This window comes from Colletotrichum higginsianum (assembly GCF_001672515.1).
Source record: "Colletotrichum higginsianum IMI 349063 chromosome 7 map unlocalized unitig_7, whole genome shotgun sequence".
Taxonomy (NCBI): Eukaryota; Fungi; Ascomycota; class Sordariomycetes; order Glomerellales; family Glomerellaceae; genus Colletotrichum; species Colletotrichum higginsianum.
The window spans coordinates 1,218,893-1,244,602 of NW_017263917.1; the positions used below are offsets into that span (position 1 = coordinate 1,218,893).

Sequence of the window (25,710 nt, forward strand, 5' to 3'; positions counted from 1 at the left end):
CGACACCCGGCCTGCTTGTCCACTTCAAAACAAGTCCCCCCCCCCCAAATCTCAGCTCAGCTGAACCATCCCATCCCGATTGGCACTTACTCGGAAGCTACGAGTTTGCCAGCAGCTGGAACAAAGACCTACCCACTCTTTACCTGGCGAATCCCCACGACGCCTGGACGCGTTCTCAATCCCCAACCGCCTCCTTCCCTTCACCACCAACTTCTGCCGCCCTGCCTTGCCAATCGACCATAGACCATCGCCGTCCCCTTCGCCAACTTTGACATCAACCATCCTCCTGTGCCACGTACCCACTAGTTTTTGCACGCCTCGGCCATCGCAGCATCGCCCTCGACCAGGCCGAAGCTCTAATTCTTTACCCAGCGCTACAACAACCCTTCTTCTTCTCGTCCGCCGTTTCTCGCACACGACGACAAGCTCCCATCTTTTTCTGCGAAGTCATGAGGTGAGACAAGTCGCTCAACCCCCTCTGCCCAAACACCTTTATTGCCACGCCTGCTGCCCGCCCTGGCTTGGATTTTCCATCTTCCCTGTCGTCCATCGGCCCGCATTCCCTTTCCAAGTTCTTCTGCGCTCGTGTCTCGAGAGCTAACATATGCTCTTGCGCCGCACAAGAGGGGATGGCCACAGTGACTGAGAGTCCGCAGAGAGCTCCTCTGCATACCGACGGTCATGCCGATTTGACGTCGAACCGAATCGTGCCAATCCCGACACCGACCCCGTCCATCCAAATGTCAGCTCCGTCTCCCGGCGACCCTATGGAGATCACCTCCCCCGCCAATCCAAGTAGCACTTCGCCCTCGAGTAAGAGCAACGATCCAGGCGCCAACGGCGCGTCTAAGAATACCTCGCCCATTGAACACTCCGCCAACAACTCGCTCACTATGCCTGCTGCGCCCGCCGCCGCTGCCGCTGCCGTTCACCAACCAAAGATCGTGCAGACGGCCTTCATTCACAAACTGTACAGGTACGATGCAGTATAGGAAGCCAATGGCCTGCGACGACGACAAGATGGCTAACTCTGCGTAGCATGCTTGAGGACCCCAGCATCCAGCATCTAATTTCGTGGTCGGCGAGCGCCGAGAGCTTCGTCATGTCTCCGACAGCCGATTTCTCCAAAGTACTTGCGTGCGTAGCATCACAGGCCAATCTGCCCCCAATCAACTGCTCACAGTTGACAGGCAATACTTCAAACATACCAACATATCGTCCTTCGTCCGGCAACTAAACATGTACGGATTTCACAAAGGTTGGATCACTATACGCGCTGGATACATTCATCAAGGACTAACTTGAGGAAACAGTGAGCGATGTCTTCCACACCACAAGTCCCGAGACTGCCTTGTGGGAATTTAAACATGGAAATGGCAACTTCAAGAGAGGCGACCTAGTTGGTCTTCGCGAAATCAAACGCCGCGCTTCCCGACACGCTCTCGTCCATCGCGAATACCCAAACGCCAAGCCAAGCCCGTCACAGCCCGGGACACCCGCGGAACCGATGCCGCCCCCCAACGATGGTTCTGATCCGCGAATGTCTGGGCTCGAACATACTCTATACGACCTCAGCATGCGATTGCAGAGGAGCGAGGAGAACGCTCACTACATGCACATCAAGCAACAGGCAGTCATGGAAACCATGTCGAGACTCCTTCAGTTCAACCAAGAACTTTCAAGGACGGTTCTCAGCTTAGTACCTAGTCCTGACCATCCAGTACACCGAGATGGTGAGTTTTGAACTATGCCGGCCACGTCAGCTTTAGGGGAGAGAAGAGGCTAACAAACACCAAATCAGTTCTGAACTTGCAGGGAGAAATGGCAAGGCAGGCAGACATGCTTCGGACGATCGACGACCCCCAGGAATCGCCATTCGCAAACAGCCGAGCTTACTTTTCCAATGTCGAGAATGCACCTGTTTCGCCTCGACAGTTACCCCAAGATGACCCCAGGCGGAGTGCAAACCTTGCAGTCCCTCAGCCGAGGGGGCAGAATTTCTACCGGCCTCCCGTGCCCTCGAACCTTTCCGTCAGCACGCGACGGCCATATGGCTCAATCGGAGGTGGCACAGCGCCCCAGGCTTCTTCTCCCTTGCGAGGGGCGCCACCACCACCACCCCCTGGACCACATCCCTTGGCTCAAGTCGAGCCGCCTCCTGGAAGTCTCGCAAGACGCCACACATCTGCCGATATTCGTGCACACGGCTGGCAACCGAGTGCCCCGCCACCGTTCGCTTCGGGCCCTCCGTCCGGGCCCCCTTCGGGACCATGGCCATCGTCGCCAAGTCGGCATGCCCCGGAAGATCAGCGCATCAGGGAGTCTCTTTCTACTTATTCTCTGCAGAACGCGTCTCATTCGCGGCCCATGTCGAGGCCCACGACGCCCCCAGGCGTTCCCTTCTCGAACGGTAGCGGCGGCGGGGCTGACGCTTTTGGCAACTGGTCGTGGAACTCTGCCAACCGGGACAACAAGAACTTGGCCATTAGAGATAGCTCAGGACCCCCCACCCGCCGCGGCAGCATGGCGCACATTCTCAATCCGACCGACACGGCCGAGCGTGACGATGAAGATGAGGACCCTCGGGGCGACGATGACCGGAAGCGCAAGCGGATACAGTGAGCAGGGCAATGACCTCGTGCTCGTGTAGCTGCTTTAGCTCAATACACGACACGCCCGCCAAAGTTGTGCCTGTACATTCTTGTGACAAAAGATCCGATGTTATCGGAGTCATTTCCTTATCTGTATAGAAGAAAAAAGGGGTTTGGGGCGGGCTCCGGTCAACAGATGATTAGCACGGATACCTCACCACGACCGAATGACAAGAGCGAGACCGAAACATACACGAAGCCAACGGCCACTATTTAATGCGATCATCTCACTGTTCAGTCGCCTATTCATCAGGACGGGCCATCTGGGTTCTTTACCAAAAGCTCAACACTGTTTTCGAATTCACGCATCATTTCATTGCATGGAAGGCTGGCTTTCGTGAAGGAAAGTATTCAATCCGCCATCGACCCTAGTACTCCAGCGTCACCAAGGCGACTTGGAAATTCAGCAAGCACGGATCGCGAATCCGCTCACACTATCCCCTCCCGGATGGAGACACACTGTACGTTATGGAGAGGGGATACCCAACGGACATTAGGCGGGCGGGGTTTGTCAGATTTTACCCAAAACTGTCCATACGGTGTTGTTATTGTGTTGGTCATAAATGCATTTTGGATGCGAGAGGAATGGGGTTGTTTGAAGCGTATTCCTATCTAACCGGTATGGTGCTTGGCTACAAATTACAGACATGCGTGGCTTGCAAATGGCCTGAGGGCAGATGTTTCCGAAGCCTTGGCTGGGTTTAGTGTATATGTACAATATGGCAAGTGGTGAGTGAGTGTTGTCACAGTAAACCCCGGCATGATATCTGTTGCGCGACGTTTACCATCGCCTACGATCCTTTCAAGGGATGAGGACGACGTTCTTGGTGAGATGAGGTTCCGGCCCGTCGGGTCAAGGGAGCCAGTCGCTTCGGACATTGATCCACGCACGCACGGCCTTGTCCCTGCGTTGCGGATGTGATCCATCCGCTCTCTGTGTATACACACCAGGGGGTGGGGGGCATGATACCTCACTCGTCTTCTCTCTCGCTGGCTCCTGCTGCTGCCGCCGCCGCAGCCGCCTTGTTCTTCTTGTTCCTGTTCTTCTTCCGTCTCTTCTTCGAGGTCTCCCCCATATCGGGTCGACTTCCTGACTCGGCAGGGTCAGCCGGCACGGCGACATTCTCGACCGAGCCGGAAGCGTCTTGCCTCTCAGCGCCGGCCCTCGTCGTGCCTTGTACGTCGTCGGGAAGGGAAACTTCGGCGGGCGCGTCATCTCCCTCGTGCATCTCCACATCAGCCTTCTCTGCCGTCACTTCGACCACCGGCGCCGACGCCGCCGCCGCCGCCGCCGTCGGCTCTGGCCCCGCCGGCTCGGGACTCTCCCGTCGAACCTTCCTCTTCTTGCTGCGTCCCACCCCGCTTCTTCCTTCCTCCTCCTCACTCTCTTCGTCCTGCAGCCTGCGCTTCGCGAGGGCGGCGGCGGCGGCGGTCTTTGGGTCTTCCGCGCGGCCTCGTTTGTTCCCCAGCAGGCGGCGGCTCAGGTCGCGCGTCGCGGCCGAGGCGGCCTGTTCTGATTTCGGGGCGGCGTAGCCGAGGCCCGTGTTCGGGTTCTCGAAGCGGAGGTCGGCGTCGTCGCGGGGTGTTTTCGAGGGGGCCGCGGGTGCCGCCGCCGCCGCCGCCGTAGGTTCGGGTTCCGGTCTCCCAAGGGAAGAAAAGGTTCCACCGTTCGTGGCGGCCGGGGCGGCGGCGGCCGTGGACGGGGTCTTGGCGGAGGTTGACCGCGCGAGGGATGGGTATTTTGCGCGCATCGACGTGAGGAATGTCGCTTGCTTCGCCGAGGCGAGGGAGATGCGGTTGTAGAGGGCATTGAAATCGGCCGAGGCGGGGAGCTTGGGGGCATCGGGCCCGGAGGACGGTCGGCTGGGCGCCATCCTTGTGTGTATGTGTGCCCTTTTTTGCGACTCGGTGTTGGCGGATTGGGAGTTTGGAATGGCGGGTTTGGGTCAAGTTAAAGGTGTGGTGTGACTCGCTCGTATGCGCGGCCAGTATCGTGTAGACTTTGCGGACGCTGCCTCTATTCTCTAACTTTCTTTCTTTTTTGCGATCGACGTACTTGGGGGGGGGAATGCGAATGGGAAGGAAGCTAGCTCTGCGACTTGACTGACTGCCAGACATAAAAATTTTGGGGCATCGGGGCTGGCTCGTGCACGGCATCTTATCGGGAAGCTCCCACCACCTTCCGCGGTTTGTCGGGCTATCTTAGCGCGTCTTCGGCTGCGTGCGATCGGCCAGGGGCGTGGGTGGTGTATCCTCCCGCTGCGGCGCGGGTGCGACCTTCTCCACATTCAGGAGTTGAAGGATCGACTCCCCACCATCAGGATTGTGATGGGTAGGCGGGCGCGGGCGCGGGGGTGACGGATTCGGGTTGATCGGCCCCGCTTCGGTGTCGGGCCGAAGGGGAGGGTGTTTCGGACGGGGAGATTGGGGGTTCGGGTGAGAGACTTGTTTTGGAGGAGTTTGCGTGAGACAAACTGGGAATGAGTGTTTTATTTGTCTCAGTGAGGGCGTGTTTAGGGATCCGTTCCCCTTATGTCGTGGCAATGCTGAATGAAGGATGAGAGCGTCGATGGGAAGAGAAGATGAGCAGCTGCAACTGCGCCCAAGCTACCAACCCAGGTAAAGGACTGGCGGCAGCAAGCAATCAATACACTTCTTCTGACCATTTCCTTCGTCTTTCCAGGCCTAGCGATTTGTTCTCTAGAAGTAGCGGTAGAGAATGGCATGCAATTGACTCCTGAATACTCGAGAGCATTGCGGCAATAGCCAACCTCAGTAGGCTGCACCTACTTGGCCGCCCAACTATGAGAGAGAAAACAAAGCGAGGAGTAGAGAAGTGCAAAAATTGAATACCCAAGTCAGGAATCGAACAGTGAACCCCCGACCACTTGACATTGAGGACCTTGACATCCAGTCTCGTCCAGTATCGCGTCCAGCTGCCAAAACAGATGGAAACCAAAGCAGGATTGTTGCAAAAGAGAAGAAGAAAATGGTAGAGACTATGGAATAAAAACGTCATCTTCACTCAGATGGCAAAATGGTAAACTATTGCGATATATCTCGCTGCAGAGGGAAGCCAGGCTACTGCAGTCGTATATGGTATCGCTTCCACACAGGAGCAGCCGCACTCAGACCACTCGGCCAAGTGCACTTACTCGTATGCCCTGCTGAACAATGCAACTCTAATGGCTTAAGAAGTAATGGCACGGGGGGGCGGAGCTCCCAGTGTGGGCGGTGAGACGGTTGCCTGGTGTCGGTACCAGGGTTGAGGTGAAGTCAATCTGAAGGACGACGATGACCGAGAAGCCTATGCCAATGCTTGTCAGTACTGTCAGTTATTCCCGAGTTAGAAATGGTCTGTGTTTGACTATCCAGAGTGCCCGACGCGCCACGGCATCAGGAAGAGCTAGAGATAGTCACTCTATCTTTGCTTTCGCATTTCAAAAGAGACGTATCAACTCATGCGAATCAGTCAGAGTGCTGTAGCTACACACATCCTTTGTTACTATGATCTCTATATGTAACAGGTTGTTTGTAGTAATACCCAACTCCCTATCCGTAGAACACTGCGGCTGGTTCGTGGACGCGGCGTCCTGCAGATGATCTCATAGACTAGACAAGAACGCACGCATTAGGGTGTAAGGTATACCTGGGAAGGATCTTGCGCGGGATTTTTGTGCGTAACTAAACAAAAACAGCTCGCATGCTAGACACCAAACTCTGGGGACACAAACAGGAAAGAATCTAGCGGAAGGAAGCCTCAGGGAAGGAAGCCTCGGGGCAGGAAGGCACCACCCTCACCAACCCGCCCCTTCCATCCCAAAGTGGCCGCCCATACCTATATACCCTCTAAAAAATGGTCCTCCTTTCACCCATCCCGTGGCCGAGCGGTTTAGTAGGCGCTTCTCGAAGTGTTTGTTTTCCGAAAACCCGATCGGCCACGGGTAGTGAGTTCGAGCCTCACTGCCGGTTGAAAATCGCATCATCGTTACACCTGAGGTTGGTAAGAATCTCATGCGATTTTCATAGGTTCCGCTGGCCGAAAGGCTAAGGAACTGAACTTTTTGAATTTTTGGGCGAAGTTCTGCAGTCATTCTTTTCTTTTGATGTGTGAGCTTCGTGATGGCTGCCGGACTCGGGTGATAGACAGATAGTTAGTTGCTGGTCTTCGTGATTGATGGTGCACTCGGTTCCGCCGTGAAACAAGCGTGAGGGTGCGGAAAGAACGACAGTCCCTAAGGATTTTCTACACGCTGGCTGTCATTGAGTATTGTGAGACGCATACCTGCTACGTACGACCTGTTCAATATGAGATCTGGATAAGACCTTGAATTGAGGTTGACCTGTCCTACCTTAGCAGGCTACCTTGTGCCTAAACACCATCTTGCGATTCGGGTACTACAGCGGCTCATCTATATATGATACACCCGTATGTATGTATCTATCTATCTATGTACGAGATCTGGTATCACGGTTCACAACATGGCGGTCTATATCAGGTTGTCTTCCAATGATTCCTCCATGAATGATTTCACTGATGCAGGTCGATCGCCCAACATCAATCACTGTGCCATCACCCATCCTACACCGAGCACCTCTGGGGCATCTCGTCTTTCTTCGTTTCTAACAACTCGCCATTCCTAACCATTGGCTTCAATGAAATGCCCATATTCATGTTAGACTCCAAGATTTGGTCAGCAACAAACGAGCCCCCAATATGTGTACCGGCACTAACAGCTCGGGGAAGTTTGAGTTGGAAGTCATGCTGACCCCGTCGTCCACATGAAGTTTCAATGCATGAGGGCTGGTAACACGAAACAGAATTCGCCGTCCATTTACACGAAGTTGTAGAAAAAGACGGGGCACTCTCGAATTGCGCCTGCGGCTCATGGAAGATGTTGGACTCGCACACGGCGGCGCGAAAGACAACCTCTCAACACTGGTCAGTCTCTCTGTCTTACTTAGCCAAGGCACCTGGCCATACTCAACCCCATTCAAAGACAGTCTTTGTTTCCGAACTTGTCGATGTGCACATGAATGCGGGTGTTTGTTGGCGCAAGGAAGATGATCTCGTACCTCGATAGATTACGGATAGCAACGCTGGCTGACAGCGCGTGCAAGGGGAGAATCGAGCGGGGCACATCATTGAATGCACAGGCCACAGCGTGCGCCTGCCACAGGACGGCAGCGTCCGAGACAATCCCCACCAGACGCTACAAGGCTCCCCCCTAACACTTTCCAAACTCAATTGGACGACGTTCTTCCAACAACACAGCACGCTCACAACGTTCGAGGCCAGCACTCATTATGAGGGTTTCCGACGAGACATGATCTGGATAGCTTCTATGCCACAAGCTTCGGAAAATTATTCATTGGACAATTGGATTAATGAAATATTCCACTGTTCTCAGCTCCTGGGGTCTGGGGTCTGGGGTCCGTTACTTGCACCGCAATTCGTCGCAACCCCAAGCACGATGTGTTTAGCGAGATCCGAGAGAATCGGCAAACTTGATCAGCGGATCTGACTGAAATCGCATGCCTCTATGTTGCGGTTACGCCGCCTTCTCACACAAGGCGTGTTGGTTGTTCACAGTATTCATATCGGTTCGTAGCCGAGACCCTCCTTGACCGCAACCGCCCCCATGTATCTTCGGTTCCAAGCCTACATATGGGGAATGGATTGGCCAAGCTTATGAACACCCAATCAAGCTGTGGCAAAAGTATGCGAAGAATCAAAGAGTGGAGTTCGGGCGCTTCTGGGCCTCGAAGTACTAACAAGGGCTCGTTTTCTGTTGTGTGGTGAGGGATGAGTTGAGAAAGCAGAAGGCCCACCACGCGTACTCTAATGCGTAAGTCGAGTTGACTGCATGGGTGCCTTTCCGACTGACGGCGTTGGAATTACACTGACTGGGGGCGGACACTCAAGAAGTAAAAGGAGAAGGAGGACGGCACAATCGTTGGATTGTTTACCAATTGCGTACTCCAGACGGGTTCTAATCCCGGCCGAAGTGGGAACGAGAGAATTCTCAAACGAAGCTTGGAGACTTTCCGCCCATGATCCTTGCCTTGCCTCTCATTTCCAGGCCCGATGGGCTCTCACCCAGCGCATGCGCAGGTAAACCTGATCTCGGGGATGAATCGCCCGTTGCGACAACCCTGTCTAACCGGAAATGCTCGAATGTTGATTCCGCCCATCTCGCATATGCAGCCATGAGTTGATAAAGCGACACAAACCAATCATGTTGCCTGGAGTGCAATTGGAAGAACCAACAGACACAAACAAGCGGGGTTGCCACGCATGTGCATGGAGACAACAACAAGGGGCTTTCTCTTTGAGGAAGGACACAAATTCCATATAGTAAGCCCGATCCCCCCTCACCTCGAGTCTTTTTGTTCCCATCTGTCTTCGTTCTCTCATACTCATCTCGATTTTCGAAAAAGACTTGTCTCACGCACGACGTCGCAAGAATGGCCGATCACGCCCAGCAGCCAGCAGCCGAGGTAGCTTCCAGTCTCATCCCGTCTGTTCATCAACGTGTATTCTTAAACTAACTTTGAAACCAGGACTTTGAAACTGATGATGGTGCATCTTCGATCGGTGACTCTGTTGGTTGCACTTTTTGTTCAGCATTATTTGGTTTTGGAACTGACAGCATGTAGTCCGCTACCGACTCTCTTGCATCTCTTCGATCCAGCATTCTTGACTATCGACGAGAGAATGGACGCACATATCATAGCATGAGTGATGGAAGTGAGCGATCAATCATGAAATGAAATTTGTGTTAAGAGGCTAATATTATTGTATCGCGCGACAGAATACGTTCTTCCTAATGATGAGGTGCGTTGATGGTCCATACGTCAACGAGTTGTTTCTAATGCGACAGGATATTGCAGTTAGAGCAAGACCGACTAGGTAGAAGTGTTCTTGAGACGGGTTGTCAATCGGTGCTGACATGATTTCAGACATCACCCATCATCTGTGGATCTTGACCTGGGACGATAACATTGCCATCAGCCCAAAAAAGGATGGTGCCAAAAGGGTTCTGGACGTTGGAACCGGCACAGGAATTTGGGCTCTGGACTATGGCAAGCCAGTTGCATAAGCCGAGTTGTTCATATGCTGACTTTTTGCTAGCTGATGCGCATCCAGAAGCAATTGTCTGTACTTTGATCGCAATTTAGGCCGGCTGGGGAAGCTGACTTGCTAGTAGGTATTTGGTGTTGACCTCAGTCCTATTCAGCCTGAATTGTCAGTACTTCCTTCTAGTTTCAGTTGCTGTAGAGCCATCTAACAAGAAGCCTGTAGCGTACCTCCCAACTGCAGTTTCGAGGTGGACGACGTTGAGAAGGAATGGACTTGGAAGGAACCTTTTGACTTCATCTTCATCAGATGCATGATCGGAAGCTTCGCCAGTTGGCCAGATATGATTGCCAAGGCCTATGAGTGAGTAGGTTCGTCGCTGACACAAAGTTCGCTTTGTTAACTAGTTCAGAAACCTTGAGCCTGGCGGTTACATTGAGATTCAAGACAACATGTTTCCTCTGTTGTGTCAAGACGGGACCATGAAAGCGGACTTTGCACCTTTGGAATGGACAAACCTGCTTATTGAGGGTACAGAGAAGATGGGTTGCTCGATCACGGTCGCTGCCAGCTTCAAACGGATGCTGGAAGAGGCTGGCTTCGTGGACGTCGAAGAGAAGAAAAAAATATGGCCTTTCAACCCGTGGCCAAAGGACCCGAAACTAAGAGAACTTGGCTTTTGGAGTCTGGAATCTGCCATGAGCGGCCTCGAAGGGATCTCACTGGGTTTGTTTACTAGGGTGCTGGGTTGGACCTCAGAAGAGACAAGGGTGTTCTGCGCTCATGTCAGGAATGAGCAAAGAAAGATAGGAGTCCATGCGTACTATGATGTGTAAGTTCCCAGCAACAACCCTTCTAGTTGAGACGATCTGACTAACCAATGCATCAGTTACGGCGTCTGGGGTCGTAAGCCAGAGAAGACGGATGAGGACGAGGAGACGGCTGCCACTGCCACTGCCCCTCCCCCAGCCCCAGCCCCAGCCCCAGCCCCAGCCTCTGCTCCTGCTACTGCTCCTTCTCCTGCTCCTGCCCCAGCCGGGAATGAGTCTTGAGACACTGCAGGGCATGTTCAATTGTGCAGAGAGCCCGCCGAGAGCGTTAGGTCGTTACTCTTCTTTCTAACAACATAAGTCCATGCCAGGACTCCGTATCTCTGATATGTCTGGACTGCCAGATGCCGACTGGCTGGCATGCATGTTTTTCATATGGAGGCAACAAATGTTATGAGTCGTTTGGCAGAAGTTCTCATTTAGATCAATAGTTTCGTACACGAAGAGCATCAAATGCATTCTGATTTTGTCCAAACCGTCACCCGCACAAATCATGCATATCCTGCAGGGTTTCCAGGCAAGCCGTTGAGGCCATCAAGTAGATAGTCGAGAGCCTTTCGATGAAACCGTGACCATTCGCACGAGTGTCCATCTCCACCCATACACCTGAAAACGACCTGAGTTCGACCTGGAAGGGATGTTGAATTGACAACATTGGAATGGGTGAAGGTAGTGAGACGCGATTGGTGTTCTGTGCATTGGAAAGGTTGTGGAGCCGATGAATCAGGACACTGACACAAGGCGAGGGAATGACGATGGTGACTGCGAGCCCGGCCCAAACTACTAGGTTGTTTGTTGCAGAACTCGTGATATTTTCACTAGTTTATCATGTTCGCTCTGTCCCCCTTCTCCATTTAACGTTGAAAAGGGACGTCGTCAATGCGTAGTGGCACTTCTCTCATAGCTATATTGCCTGTGAAATGTCGATACGAATAAGGCAGTTGACAAGATCAAGGAGTTCATACCCGAACTTCATCCAGGCCAGAAACGCGTCGCTATTGACTTTTGGCTCGCTTCGAAATGATCTACGAGTGCGTCTGAAAATTATTGAAGCCTGGAATTAGTTAAGGTGCTCACATATGACGCATCGCAGATCGACCGGACACTTTGTAGCACTTTTGAGATGCCCTGAGACTACCCTGGAGCAGGATTTCCGAGCGTCCAAATGCGTTCTGTGAATGATGGCTGTGATTCCACAACTTCGTGGGATCTCTTCGAACGGCCCTCTCGCAGGACCTCCGTCTATACGCAACCAGGCTCCGGGTTTAGGGCGTTCTGATCAAAACGCTACTTGTTATATCGGCGAGGTTCACAGGTATGACGGAGGAATGTTGATGGATTGGGCGCGGGCGATTATTGTGTCGACCGGAGGCGGGAGAAAGGTGCCAGTGATGGCCGTTGTCGCAGGAGTTGCTCATTCCGCATCCTATTTAATTGCATGAATTGTCGTCACTCATTGTTCTGTGCTTTCTTTTCCTGTGGCGTTTCCTGCCTAACATCCACTCTTCTCCGGCCCTCAGACCCCGGAACACCGCAAGCCAAACAAGGCCAAAAGCGATGGACTCGGCCAAGAATGCTATGACAGCAGGTAGCCTATAATGTTGGAAGCTGAGGACTCTTTAATACTGGGATATAAGAAAAGATAACAGATGGCATTCCGACCAGGGAAAGGATCAGGTTTCGACCTCGGTTGTTTCGTTTCATTCACCCTACCTCCAGAGAGTGAGGTAGACGACGGCAAAGGACCAGGACTAGAAACAAGGAGATTCCAAATGACATGTATGATGTTTTTTCTACATGAGGCTTTCGACGGAACTTGTCCAAACATGACTTGAGAGTCATGTAAGCTATGGGAGATTCACAGTTGTGGCGGGTGGCAGACGGGCTCTGGCTTGCCAGAAGTACCAATACAACATAACGTCAAGACCTATTACATGAACAATGCATGTAAGTTTGCTCCTATTGAGGAAAGAGTCTCAGGCCCTGGCTTTTGGAAGGTGATAGCCATGAGAAATCACCCGCTTCGTTCCAGCCAACTGACGGTATTTGCAGTGAACGGCGTCCAGTGTTTGTTCACAGTCCCGCAATCCACATCTTCGCCCCCGCCCTCACTTAAGACTACCGGGAAGCGTTGGGACTGTTTGAACTGCAGCCTGGCGATGACGGTCGTGTCTTGACTTGCGGTCACTTGGATTGTGTGTGAGCTCATTGAGGTCAACGACGAAACCACGGCTCAGAAACTAGCTTGAAGCAGGAAATCATGTCCTCTGCCTCTGATGTTGTTTTGGGTGGCTCGCAAAGGCTACATCCCATAATGATTCTTGAAAGTTCGTTTGTCGTTCAGCATGATATCGATATGGTCACTTTGCAAAGTGGTACAATGATGCTTCTGATAAGACAATGATCGCCGGGTCGTCTTGCAGCCATGATCGTCATGTTCTGTAAGGAGAGGCGTTGAGGCTTGAACGTAAGATATTGCGCCTTCTGAAAAACCTTGGGAGAGCCGCTGTTTAAAAGTCGGTCACTCATTGACGGCCCAGCATTCTTGAGGACGAGCCATGCGACCTGCAGGATGGACCAGGCAAACCATGAGGTGTGCTTACCGGCGACGCGCATCGCCTGTGAACGTCACATTATTACCTATCGCCCCTTAAAACGGGTGTAGAAACAGCGGTGTGAAGCGCAGCTGACTTGAGTGACGCGTCTTCTGCCTTCTTTCCCAAGGCAACTTTTGCCTTGACAACACAGCCGGGCACACCTGCCCAGATGTGGTGCTCTGATTGGGACCTTGCCATGCAGCCTACTGTTATACTCTCCGAAAATGCAAAAAAATGACAACACACGAGAATTTAGACTGTCTTAGTTGTTCAGCATGATGACTTGTTTCATCGAAAGGAAGGCGACTCTTTGAGGCGAACACAAGGAACTGGCCCATTCAGTTTCAGCTGTGTCGGCGATCAGCATCCAGTGGCCACGCAAGGCAACAGACTGTCGTTTTCTTAAAAAGTTTGCCTCAATATGGGGTTGTTTGGAGGCAGAACATGCCAAGCATATTTCTAATTAGCAACATCTTCAAAATCTCTCAGTGGAGTAACGGAAGGAGTGCATGAATTTCGAGAAGGTTAAGAATTGTCGATACCCCCATATCAAGATGAACGAGAGCCCTTGTCTGCCCTGCTGTAAGCCCAAGCTCCAGAGCGTTCCATAAACTAGATGCGCTGTCAGAGGCCTCCAAGTGACGCCTAAACAAGACGAACATGCCGTTGAATTGCACATCACATATTACCGCCCTGACGGAACTTCAAAGACTGGCCCGAAGACCGCTGATCAAACCTCAACTCTCGGAACACCAAAGCAGAAAGAAACACACGATACTTAACGTGAGTGTTTGCCGAATGATTGGTACAACAACAGTGTGTGATTCATAGGACAGGTGCTCTGCAGACCAATCCTGCGGGCTGGTTCCAGAATCCTTGTGTGATGGCAACTAAAAACTATGAAGGGCTTACGATAAACCATGCCAACGTTTTAGTCATCAGCAGCAGCCTGCGTAGATAGGAAGCCTTCGCTTCTTGAGTCATCGGCAACTCGTGTGAGAGTTGGATGCTGATTCCAAAGCAATGATACATCTGCAAGATTTCTGATTGAATGCTAAGATGGAATTTTAACAAACACGCCTCATTCCACCTATTGCAACTGAAGATGATGCGAATGAAAACACTAAGGAAGGGTATGTGATGCGATCCAAGTCTGCTCCCAGTTTCCTGAAAACCAGCGCCTTGGCCAGGGACTGATGATAAGGTATGTACCCTGTGCGCATTGAAGGCCGTCTTACGTCCTCGCTCCGCGCTTGAGCAGCACGCTTACAACCCTTCCGCTTCAAGGAAGAAGAACAACATTCCAAGTGTGATGAATTGGTGTTCATTGTGATATGAGTGACACTCAAAAATGCCGGGTCTCGAAACAGAAGCTTGATGAACTAGGTGCTTCAGATGTGCTCGCCAAATTGGAGAGAACAGCTGTCCTGGTACAACGATGACCCAAGGACTCTGTAGCAACATGTTATACATCAGCGGCCCATAGGATCAAAGAGCTTATCTTGTGAATCAATCAATCAGTGAAATCCAGAAGAGCATGTCTGAAACTAGAATGCCAAAGGCGTCGGAGCAGTGCAATTAGCAGACGTGCCACGTGAGGGTTTTCCCATGATGCGTTAAATTCAGTATTACATTCGTCGGTTCTCTGCTATGGGGGCTGAAAGATACGGAGTTTTGTGGTTGGCCGAGAAGGGGGTTGCAAATCATGTTCTGTGGATTCAATGGGGACAGAAGATCTCCGGCCCGCCGTCGGCCAAAGATGTGGAAGGTAAGGCAAGCTGTAAAGAACAGTTCTCGTTCTCGCAAAACGTATCATGTCACATTATGGCCTTATGTCATCGAAGGCAATGCAGAGAGAGAGAGCGGACCTCATCAACTACAATGTCCAATATCTACAGTTGACGGACTGAGACACAGACGAGGCTACGTTGGCTGTGCTGGAACCGGTCTTACAGGCAATCGTGAACATAGTCTCTAAGGATATTGATCACTAAGCAAGGTAGAGAGATTATTTAGCATCTTGTCAGTTGAACAGTATGTTGCGTCGTTATCCTTCGCTTTGGAGGCAATACATCTCGTTGTGATGAAGGATGACGGTGAGGATGACATTTAGCGTTCGCAGCTGGTCATTAAATCAGATTACAAGCTCCGAAATATTTCTGTTGCCTTTGCATATGGCTGCCCCGACAACCCCCAATCTTCCTTTGCCAACCTGGTCTCTTTCTGTCCCTATTCGTGCCGATTTTCAACTTCACGAGCCGGTAAAGTCCAAGTTTTGCCCACCGAAGTAATGGATTCGATTTGGAACAAGACCGTTGTCAACGGGTATGCCTTCCACTCTCCCGAGACCTCGGTCTGATTAACCAAAGGCAAACTGATATATCTCCAATGTTTTCAGGGATCTGCTCCTAGATCGCTCTGCCGCTCAAGCCCTTCAAGACAAGAAGCTCCAACATCAGTGTATTCAGGCCTACGTCGAGAGTAACGAGAGGCCCAACACGATTCTTCCTCAGATGATGCTCTCCACCGAGGGGTCCGTGTCTAGACGTTGTGCGGAGGCTTCTAGAATGATGAGGTACATCATGCCTAAGACCAAAGGTTAGACTGCACCAGCCATTCTCAATATCTGGTATTTGAATTACTCGTTTGGTCAACATTGCGTGTAGCTATGGATATGACGTCCGACTATGACACAGGAGGGTCAAGCTAATGGATCGAACATCAGCCCTTTCCTTTTACCGCTGGGGACTTTTCAATAAGTCACCCAATGCCTGGAACACCACACACAGTTCGAGCAAGCAAGAGACTAACAGACCACCATAATGTGCCAGCTCTGTTCATGATGCATGCACCCACAAGGTGCTTCTGGCGCAGTTAATCAGATTTGGATCCAAGTCGGGTCGCATCATTCGAATCGAATGCATATGATCCTGCACAGATTGCCAATCATAAAGGCACTAGAGAAACTGTCAACCAGCGATATGTCTCGACGCTAGGATCTGAACCTATCAATTCGACGGGAAATCTGTCAGCGTTGCGTTGGGACGGAATCGTGGGTGCGTAACCAGGTATATTGGTAAACCAAACCATCTGAAGGGCAATGAAAGGAAAAAAAGAAGGGAAAGATTGCACAAGGCGACAGGTAAGCACGCTGCACAGATATCGATGAGACAACGAGATGTAGGTAACCACAACTGGTACGCATGGGCGACAGACCGAAGTTAGTGTAGCAAGAGTACCATTCATTGCCTGGGTCGCAGGGAATAGTCACCCATGACGGTGACCACCACTGGTCCCGCCAGAATGGAGAAGAGTGTCATTACCTGTTAGTGAATCAGTGAAAGGACCAATGAGACTAAAAGGGGAAGAGCCTCAATAGTGGAACTATTACAGCCCAATCATTGGACAATGTTATGAATATGGGTTGGCTGGTTGGGTTGGGCAGAGAAGGTTGTACTGACGCTAAGAGAGTGTCAAACAGGGATCAGCAGAGAAGGGAAGGGAGAGCCGGCATAGTGGTCAGAGACAATAGTTGGGTTAAGACTACTTACGGATATCAGACACCACAAACTGTACCACGTCTCGAAAGGCGACCTCTAACCTCTAGCAACAAACACTCTTTCTGAAAAGCTCCAGAAAATCTTATAAGTAGTTGATCTCCCATGGGGCGTCTTCCCGTGGGTTCGCTATCCTTACATGCCACTGCTTTCAGAAGCCTCTCACATCAGCGGATATCTTACAATACTTTAGGCTCCAAAGTCCTGGCCCCGAACTTCCCAGACAGTCCGGAACCCGCGTTTCTAGCTTGTAGATAGCCATGGCATCAATTTCGAACGTGTCCGTGATCAACGAGTATGCATTTCGCTGCCTCCCTACCACAAAGGCCCCCATCTTGGCTCTCGTTATCGACAGAAAACTTGACTAACTAGTGTTTTTCCCAGTGACACATCCTCCGGCCGCACTGCCGACCCTAACGAAGCTCGACGCCTCCAGGATGAGCGCCTTCAGCTCTTCGTCGGCGACGATGCAACCCCCAACCCGATGATGCCCCACATGACGACCTCTTCCCAGAAGTCCATCACCAAGCACAAGAAGAAGACGGCGAAGAAGATCAACGAGATCATGTCCAAGGTCCAGCGATGAATAACATGATGTACCTCTGATATTTGGAGAGGGGAAGTACTCATTCGTCTACAAAAACTGAACCGTGAGTATACAGCACCCCCCACTGAGACAGAGAAAGACACTTACATGATTTTTTGACTAGACCCCAAGCCCAGAAGCCCACCTTCCCCGCCAAGTCGGGAGGCCGAGGTACCACAACGCTGTCCCGGCACCCGACGCCGATCCGGCCCCACTAGACCGTGAGCCCACGGCCGAGTGTACTCCGTTGCCCCGGACCCGAAAGCCTAATAGCGGGGCAGTATCCCACGTTCGCCAAAAGATGTGACGTGTAACGCAACCCAGAGTTCCCCGCCCGGCGTGCGACATCCAGCCCAGGCACAACGAGACTCGGCGGGCATTTGTCGACGCTGATTGCACCGCCCGCCGCGCCCTCGTCGCATGAATGGTGCAACTCGACCTCGCGGATGCCTTGCAGCGAAGACACACGCGAACCATGCATGTCGGAAGTACATAATGGGAATGCCCACCTTACCCCCTCCAGTTCTCTCGCTTCCCCATCCCGTCTCATCATCCCCTCAAAACGCTACCTGCCCGACCAAACCCGTTTTCCTTCCAAACACGGTCGTTTCGTTTCGTTTCCGACATCGCCACATCACTTCAACAAAACCCCAACATCGGAGATTTTCGACCCTAGGCCCCCCCGGGTTACGCTCCAACCAAGAAGCCACCGCCCTGGGTTGCGATTGGTGACCGGCCGACCAGCCCTTGTCAAAGCGCGCCCTCTCCGCAAGGGCGGCGCAAAAACGCATGCAACCTCCCGCGCGCGATCTCAGTAACGTCAAATCAAGGTGTGCAGATGTCACGGTTGCATAGCCCTGCAGTTATTGGTCCGTCTCTGGCGCAGCGGGAAGTGCATAACAGCGTGACGGTAGGACCCTCTCAAAAAAACAATAAGACAAAACCTCCCGATGGCAATATTTGTACGTGTGCGTATGCAATTAAACAGTTAGATAATACCGTACAAATTGAAGCCGGCCTTTCAAGCCTCCCCAGAACTCCGTGGATATCATGCAGTGCCCATAGTCATTCAGTCGTGATGTATTTATTGTTGTTGGCGCATTTCAGCTCACCGGGTTCTGGTTTCCCGCAATGAGAGGATGTAAGGCAAGTCTGTCGAGTCTGTCCGCGTCGCCAGGCGGATGACGGAGCCTGAGGTAGAACTTCCCGACACCCCCGATCTCAGACTGGCGTTTGACGAAGAGTGACCGGGACCGTATGCCAGCCGGGTCTGGGCGAAGCTGTTTAGGCTCGAAGATCTAGATATTGCTCCGGCTAATGTACCCAGCGGAGTGGCGGGCGCCGTGCGATACTGAGCCCATGTATTGGCCGAGGAGTTGCGCGCATTCGCCGTCGGCTCTCTCCTATTGTAAGAGCCCTGCGTGCTTTGCGTTGCTGACCGGGACAAGCTGCGTGGCGTGGTAGGGTTGGTCACCATTGGTGCATCGTTGTCGATGTCGCTGTCAGAATCCTCGCCGGGCCCGTCCATAGATCCCAGAACGGCGGGATCGAAAGGTCGCATGCCGCGTAGTATCGCAGCAAACAGATGCATCAGCTCGCGGAACTGGGCGTTCGATATCAGCCGCGTGGAGAAGCGTGCATATTCGTATGTGGATAGGAAGTCCGCAGTCGTCGAATTAAGCGAGATGACACCCAGTTCAGCCAGGTAGCTAAGGTAGTCGCGCAGACTCATGGGCAGAGGCCGCTGCAGCAAAGCCACAGCATCGGCATCGAGGAGCGGTGGTTGTGCAGGAGAGGAAGGGTCGGGAGGCGCCAGTGTCAGAGCTTTGGCTTCGATAAGGTTCGGTAGTTCGGAGAGGACGGTGCTATACTGCAGATCCGGTAAGTCGATCGAGTTTGGGGATGACCACCCGTAGTGTTCGATTTCGCCCCAGACAGGTCGTCGTGGTGGTAGCGCAATGCCCGTTTCCTTTTCTGTTGTTGCTGGCTTTTTCAAGGTCGGGAGCTGGAATCGCTTCCTAGCCGCGCTGCTTCCGGAGTTCTGCTTCTCCACCAGCACTTCTTCCATGTCGCTGCCTGATAAATTCGTCTCGATCCGTGGTCGCGCGTCGTAAGCAATGGCGGCGCTGCGCTTGAGATCGGCCGTGATCATCTCGTAGACCTTCTTGTTCACGTCGCCCTTCTCGATGGGGACCCATGGCTTCGGGATGGATGCGAGGATCGTCTTGTTGAGATACAGTCGCGTCGCGTAGATGAAGGAGACGATGAGGAGGGTCAGGACCAGAGCAGCGGCAATGATCCATATGTTATATGGCTGGTTGTTCGAGAAGGCCTGGTAGATGGTGTCGCCGGGGGTGACGAGAAGGAGGATGGTGAGGAGGAAGCAGAGGACGAAGTAGAAACTACCGTATATGAAACGGAAAATCGCTCGTGGGGAGAACATCGGAGAAGAATAGAGGGGGGTTCCCAGCGTTGAGAATTCAACCCGGGAGGCGACGAGTTTTCGAGTCGAGGATCATGGACGGACGAGCCAGTGCATGAGGGAACGGCGCAACCCGGAAAAGCATGGCTGGGTGAAAAAGGAGCCGGTGCGCGAAGAGCAGAAAGTGCCGAATTGGGCAAGCTACGGAGAAGAGTCAATGTTAGACATTACATAGGGAAGAAAGGGTAAAGTAAGGTTGAGGGAGGGAATGGAGGTTGGTGGACAAGAAACAGAAGAAAAAAACAAGAGGCGAAGGTTGCGCGGACTGTTGCGTGAAGGTGACGACGAACAGGACGGGACGGGACAGGCTACAGGCGCGAGAGGTTGGTTGGGGGCACTGGTTTTGTTCTGTTTCGCTGAATGGGCTTGGCGGCAGGACCAATCTGGACTTGCACAAAGCTCAGGTGGGGGTGGGCGGCGGCATTCCCTCCCATGTCGACCCCTGTAGCTTCCACGCTTTCCATGGTCTAATACAGAATCCGGCTTAGCGGCTCAAGCGGGTGAGCGGCAACGGGCACTAACTTTTCGAATTCCAGGCGCTCGCGCCCAAGGACAAGATCTCCCTACAATGGGGTGGAATGGTAGAGGAGCAGTCCTCGGCATGAAAGATCTTTTTTTACCTGCCGCGTTGGCTTGGGGAAGCATGAGCCTGTCACTAGCGTCCATTGTCTTACACGTGCAGTGGTGCCCAATCGCCGGCATCCAATCGTCTCAAGTCATTCCTCTTTGCCGGCTGGCCCAGACGGACGAGGCTTGCGCACCTCAGTTACATGTGACAATTAAACTTGCGGTCACGGATCGTCTGATGCAACCAGAACCACCGCTGAACTGACATTTATTTTAGATGATACATGTCGTTATGCCGTTATGCATGTGCCGTTTTCCCTACCGAACGCCCTCACAATTCGTGGTAGTACTGCGCTACCACATATGAAACAACTCGCTTCTAGCGTGTCTGCTGCATCTCGGGAAGTCGAGTTCTGTCCTCTCTTGGGAGATCTTGTAGGGCTGCGGCCTCCTTCGCCAGTCTTATATCCGTGCGAGTCAACCTCAAGTCGCTGCTGTACGGTTCAAACTCCGCAATCACCTGTCCTAGACCCGTTTTCAAGCTTGTAATCAAAACATCCACCTCTGGCGTGGCCCTGTCCTGTTCCACATCGGTCCAATGGATAGGAAAGTTGGCCTTGAACGCCTCGATCTTGCTGATGACAGTGGTGAAAGTCCGGACGATGGTGGGAATGTCCTTGTGGACCCTGCCAAACGGATCCTCCACCAGACTGTTGACAGCCAGCAGGCTAAGCACGTCGGTGGCGTTGACATATTGACTCAGCTCCGAATACGGTGTTCCGAGAACAACGGCGGTAAGGCGGTTCCGGAACTGCTGACGGAACATCCAACCGACGTACTCGTTACTGATAACCTTCAGAGCCCACGTCTGGAGTTGGCTCTTCAGTTGAGGGGACGACAACGCCTCCTGCTGCTCCTTGCTCAAGACCTTGTCACGGGCTCCTCGGAGCGTCTTCTTCGCGATGGGGCTCAGCTGTGACACCGGCGAGTTGCCGGGATGGCGTCCGACCTGGGTGAGAGCCTTCTCCACCTCGCCACGCATCGTTCTGTTTACTGTCTTGCTCTGGAAGATCGGGTCCTCCTTCAAAGGAGCCGATGACCGAGCCCGCACTTCCTCAGGCTGGACAGGAGCGGCTGGCACGACCGCAGGCTTTCCGTATTCATCGATCCTGCTCTCGATTGTCTTGATGACGCTGATGCAGTGAACGAATATATGTGACCAGGTAGATCCATCTTTCCTATCGATGTCCTGGAAGATGGCCTTGCGTCTGCCTTCGTCATTACGAGCGATGTACGCTAGTTCCCAGAGGGCAAAGCACTGCGTTCGTTAGCTTGAGCATGACACACGACACAAGGGCTTCCAATGGAAGGAACTCACCCGAATCTGGTCTTTCTTGCTCTTGAGTCCGTTGAGAAGACTGCCATTCGGATCCTTGGATTCGCTCGTGAGAGGCTTGCCATTCTTAAGTGGGGGCTTGACCATGAAAGTCGAGAAAGCATGGTTCGCCGTCTTCCAGACAATGTTGATCAAAAGCCCAGCCATGACGCAACGGAAGATCAGTGGCAAGTCCCAGGGCTGGGTGGGCGGTAGCATGTTTGATTTGGGAATGTTGTAGAAAGGCCGCAAGAAAAACAAGGCCCATCCCCAGACGAACGATCGCAAAACCGTCATGTGGACTATGGCGGCGATGGGAGCGACGCTGAGGCAGCGTACCCCAGACTGAATAAGAATGGCAGGTACTTCGCCCAAGACCTTATTCAGCGAAGCATCTCCCGAGGCCTTGATGTCACTTCCTTCGGGTCTCGACACGTTAATGATGAGCCGGTCGCTGTCGTGGTAGAAGTGGAAGAACGCCTGGGCCACGGCACTGACAGCCATATAGGTGAAGAAGCCCAACGTTCTCTCGTTCACCCTGGTGCGGTTGCCCCCACTATAGTACGTGACCCATCCCAAGTTTGCGCTGTCCGGTAGGGACCACAGGTAGACATGGCTGAACAGCGCGCTCGAAAAGCTGTAGAAGAGAAATGCCTCGAGGGTATGTATGCTGAAGAAGTACTTCGTGAACGCGTGGAAGGTCGAGTTGGAGGCGCGGGCACCGACGTGGTACTGCGCAATACGCAAGACCAGAATCGACAGGCCGCAGGTGAAGAGGAATAATGTTCGGAAGCCAGCGGGGCCAATGGGAAACCAAGACCAGAAATCTAAAGGCAATATGTCAGTTGAAGAGCTTCGCGGACTTGCATCGCGCGGACTACTACGCACAAGAGGTCCAGCCGGAGAGCAAGACGGATTGCAAATAAGATAGACCTAGAAGAATGGTCGCCGTGGAAGAAAATCGCCTTTGCAGCGCAGGCTGCAGAAAGTCCTTATAAGGAGCCCTTCTGACTGTTGCCGGTGCCATGCTGAAGTTGCATGGTCATCGAGACCGGATGTTTGGGGCGAGGTTGGCGAGGCTGCACTTGGACTTTGTGCCGTGGCCGGGTTAGATAGAAGTAAATAATGTAAAAATCTCCAGTGCAACAACAACTGCAGCTCCGGATCGAGCTTGCCTGAGCACTAACCTTGTCGGGACCCGCCCTGGGAGAAGGACTGAGCCACAAGCATCACGTGCTGATAAGACAATCAGGCACCACAATTATGAACGCGAAATGATTGGATGGGAGGAGACATCTTACGTAGTGTTCCAGCCACATCCAACGACGACATACCGGTTCCTGGCGGCCCTTACGAGTCTAGGTACCACCTGCCCTTCCCCAGACATATCATCCCACCTTGTTGTTGCTGGCCCAGGTTGATTCACCATCGAAACGACACGTCGCCATACTTTTGATACCCTTTTCTTGCGATTTCTTGCGCTTGCTATTGCCACAATGTCTTATGATCAGCTATCATCCCTCGAGGCCGGCCGATCGGGCCGCCAGGGCAACTACACCGACGACCCCGAGTTCAAGCAACTCCAGTCTCAGTTGACCAACAAAATCTTCAGTCTGCGGCGCAACATCCAGCAGCTCACTACAGACGTCAACATTCTCGGAACGAAGCGCGACACCCCCCGTGTTAGGGAACGAGTCCACGACCATCTCGAGAAGACCCGCGACCTGTGCAAGGAGATTGGAGATGGAGTCAAGAAGCTCCAGACCTGGGACGACTTGACGGTTCGTGCCACATAGATGCGCAGTGCGTGACTGGTTGCTAATTTAGCGTTAGAAACAACAAAAGTACGATCAGTCCAGAATATCAACCGACTTCCAGAACGTCCTCCAAGAGTTCCAGGACATCCAGAGGAAGGCGCTCGAGAAACAGCGGGCATCCGTCACAGCTGCGCGCGCGGTATCGGAGGGCGAGGGGGCCGACGCATCGGCCGGAAGCGACGGTCGGCTCGAGCTACAGCAACAGCAGCAGCAGCAGGAGGTCAGCCGCCTGGCATCACAAGATGAAGTGGATTTCCAGGAAGCGCTCATCGTCGAGCGCGAAGAGGAGATCCGGAACATTGAGCAGGGCGTTGGCGACCTGAACGTACTGTTTAGACAGGTAGCGCAGATTGTGACGGAACAAGGGGAGCAACTTACATCGATTGCGGACAACGTAGAAGACGTGCGCGACGACACTCGCGGCGCGCAGGTCGAGCTCCGACAGGCGGCAAGACACCAAAAAGCAGCACGCAACAAGGGGTGCTGCCTGATGCTGATTCTGGCCGTCATCCTCACCATCATCATTCTAGCAATCGTATTGGATTAGCATTGCATAGGGTATTGGGTCTTGTGTTTGTTTTGATTGGTATTGCTACATTGGCGTTTGGGTGGCGTGTCGCTGTTAATGTACATTTTCTCTACAGCCAAGGAATCTGATTCCGCAATCCTATTTTGTGCCCCGTCCACGTTCGTGTGCACGTCTATACTTGGTTTGTTTTGACTCTATGAGGAAGCGCTCTGTTTTCCCGCAGGGTTTGATGGTGTCAGGCCTAGGAAGCACTCTGTCTACCACTCTGGAGGAGACCTGACCGAAGACCATGGACGAGATCCAGTAAACAAACAAGCCTGCGGGCAAGTTGCTACAGAGTGTGGGCACAATTAGCGCCGACACGAGGAGAGCCCTTTGAAGGCGAATTCTCCATTTCAGGCCGGAAGTCATGTATGCCTGGAAGTCTCCGAAATCGAAAACAAGCTTTCTCATTTCCTCTTGTTTCGGGAAAACAGTATAGCCCATGGTCAACATCAGCATCCCAGGTAGGAGCATTGTGGTATCGGCCACCGTGAGATCGGTGAACCATAGCATGCCGCCATTTGCCATACCGGCCTCCACGGTCGAGCTGAGAGACTGGAGGCCGTTTGAAACAGCTTCGGCAGGCGACGACAGAGCTGCTGACGCCTGCTCCGAGACAGAAGCAGCTGCATCCGTGGCGGGCACGGTGGTCTTCTGGCGGTTGGGCGACAGCAAGGACAGCCAGCCGCCATGGGCACCACAGAGCCGCCTCAGGGTTTCAGACATGAGGAACCAGAAGGGTATTCCAAGCACCGGGGCCCAGGCCTTCCAGTCCTGGTATCCCCGATCCTTGAGGATTCTTTTCCGAGTCCGGGCCATTTGCAGAGTTTCCTTCAAGCGATTGCTGGAGCGAATTTGAAACCTCCAGGCGTTGAGCATGGGTGTGATTTCGGTCTGTTTGTTGAGGATATGCTTGGCGATCATCTGAAGTGGTGTTCTGACAATGGCGACGGCAAAGGCTGCGAAAATGATTGTGGTGCCCCAATGTCCAGTAGGGTGGAGGGAGTTTAGCCAGATGAGAGCATTTCCGGTCGCGTGGATGCTGCTCTCGACGTAGGCGCCCATTGCTAGATTTCTAACACCTCTCGGCCTCTGGGACACCACCGGCGCCATCGAGCTCAGAGTAGGGCGGAGAGAGGCAGAGCGTGAGAGCGAGCTTGCTGCTGAGAAGCCCAGAGGTTGGCGCAAGCCGGGTGCGAAAGCGCAACGTGCCGCTCTGAGGGAAGCCATGATCATACGACCATACGCTCATCAGAGGGCCGTTGGGTTCAAAACAAGTCGCCTGGTCCTGTCAATGTAGAGTATGGGCTTCCGTTGAATCCGGGGTTTGGAGACTTGGCCAGGTAAGTCGAGAGTTGATGTTGGACTCGGGCGTTGAACAAGAGCGAGATGAATCGATCGATGAATTCATGTTTGACTCTCCCAGTGGTCAATGGCAAGCTGCAATAGTGGGCCATTGCACAGGCCATCCAGCACAAGGTCAACTCTTACTGCTGCGCCGAGCGGTGACCCAAAGGCTAATTACGGTCTTACAGAGCCTCCTGTCATCAGCCAGCGCATCCCCACCGCTCCCGTCAGCGCGTCACCAGTCAGCCC

General features: G+C 52.9%; 8 protein-coding genes across 8 annotated transcripts; 4 read left to right on the top strand and 4 right to left on the bottom strand.

Moving 5' to 3' along the window:
• Nucleotides 1-629: 629 nt before the first annotated feature.
• Nucleotides 630-2,622, top strand: CH63R_10046 (HSF-type DNA-binding protein; the record flags this gene model as incomplete). The annotated part of the gene is made up of 5 exons (XM_018305020.1): nt 630-976; nt 1,039-1,137; nt 1,191-1,258; nt 1,314-1,733; nt 1,802-2,622. 5 exons carry the CDS (start codon nt 630-632, stop codon nt 2,620-2,622), a joined length of 1,755 nt encoding a protein of 584 aa, XP_018154444.1.
• A 1,000-nt stretch (nt 2,623-3,622) lies between these two features.
• CH63R_10047 (uncharacterized protein) lies at nt 3,623-4,525 on the bottom strand (the record flags this gene model as incomplete). The annotated part of the gene is made up of 1 exon (XM_018305021.1): nt 3,623-4,525. One exon carries the CDS (start codon nt 4,523-4,525, stop codon nt 3,623-3,625), a length of 903 nt encoding a protein of 300 aa, XP_018154445.1.
• Nucleotides 4,526-8,949: 4,424 nt separating this feature from the next.
• Nucleotides 8,950-10,784, top strand: CH63R_10048 (TAM domain methyltransferase; the record flags this gene model as incomplete). The annotated part of the gene is made up of 9 exons (XM_018305022.1): nt 8,950-9,009; nt 9,093-9,152; nt 9,216-9,257; nt 9,312-9,402; nt 9,615-9,745; nt 9,863-9,900; nt 9,958-10,095; nt 10,145-10,564; nt 10,622-10,784. The coding sequence occupies 9 exons, from the start codon at nt 8,950-8,952 to the stop codon at nt 10,782-10,784; spliced, it is 1,143 nt and encodes a 380-aa protein (XP_018154446.1).
• A 6,192-nt stretch (nt 10,785-16,976) lies between these two features.
• CH63R_10049 (uncharacterized protein) lies at nt 16,977-17,302 on the top strand (the record flags this gene model as incomplete). Its single annotated transcript, XM_018305023.1, has 2 exons — nt 16,977-17,011; nt 17,101-17,302. 2 exons carry the CDS (start codon nt 16,977-16,979, stop codon nt 17,300-17,302), a joined length of 237 nt encoding a protein of 78 aa, XP_018154447.1.
• Nucleotides 17,303-18,410: 1,108 nt separating this feature from the next.
• Nucleotides 18,411-19,745, bottom strand: CH63R_10050 (Sucrase/ferredoxin domain-containing protein; the record flags this gene model as incomplete). The annotated part of the gene is made up of 1 exon (XM_018305024.1): nt 18,411-19,745. One exon carries the CDS (start codon nt 19,743-19,745, stop codon nt 18,411-18,413), a length of 1,335 nt encoding a protein of 444 aa, XP_018154448.1.
• A 985-nt stretch (nt 19,746-20,730) lies between these two features.
• On the bottom strand, nt 20,731-22,753 carry CH63R_10051 (nucleoporin protein Ndc1-Nup; the record flags this gene model as incomplete). Its single annotated transcript, XM_018305025.1, has 3 exons — nt 20,731-21,669; nt 21,730-22,553; nt 22,615-22,753. 3 exons carry the CDS (start codon nt 22,751-22,753, stop codon nt 20,731-20,733), a joined length of 1,902 nt encoding a protein of 633 aa, XP_018154449.1.
• Nucleotides 22,754-23,222: 469 nt separating this feature from the next.
• CH63R_10052 (SNARE domain-containing protein) lies at nt 23,223-24,090 on the top strand (the record flags this gene model as incomplete). Its single annotated transcript, XM_018305026.1, has 2 exons — nt 23,223-23,507; nt 23,560-24,090. 2 exons carry the CDS (start codon nt 23,223-23,225, stop codon nt 24,088-24,090), a joined length of 816 nt encoding a protein of 271 aa, XP_018154450.1.
• Nucleotides 24,091-24,210: 120 nt separating this feature from the next.
• On the bottom strand, nt 24,211-25,344 carry CH63R_10053 (Inner membrane protein COX18; the record flags this gene model as incomplete). Its single annotated transcript, XM_018305027.1, has 1 exon — nt 24,211-25,344. The coding sequence occupies one exon, from the start codon at nt 25,342-25,344 to the stop codon at nt 24,211-24,213; it is 1,134 nt and encodes a 377-aa protein (XP_018154451.1).
• Between the last annotated feature and the right edge of the window lie 366 nt (nt 25,345-25,710).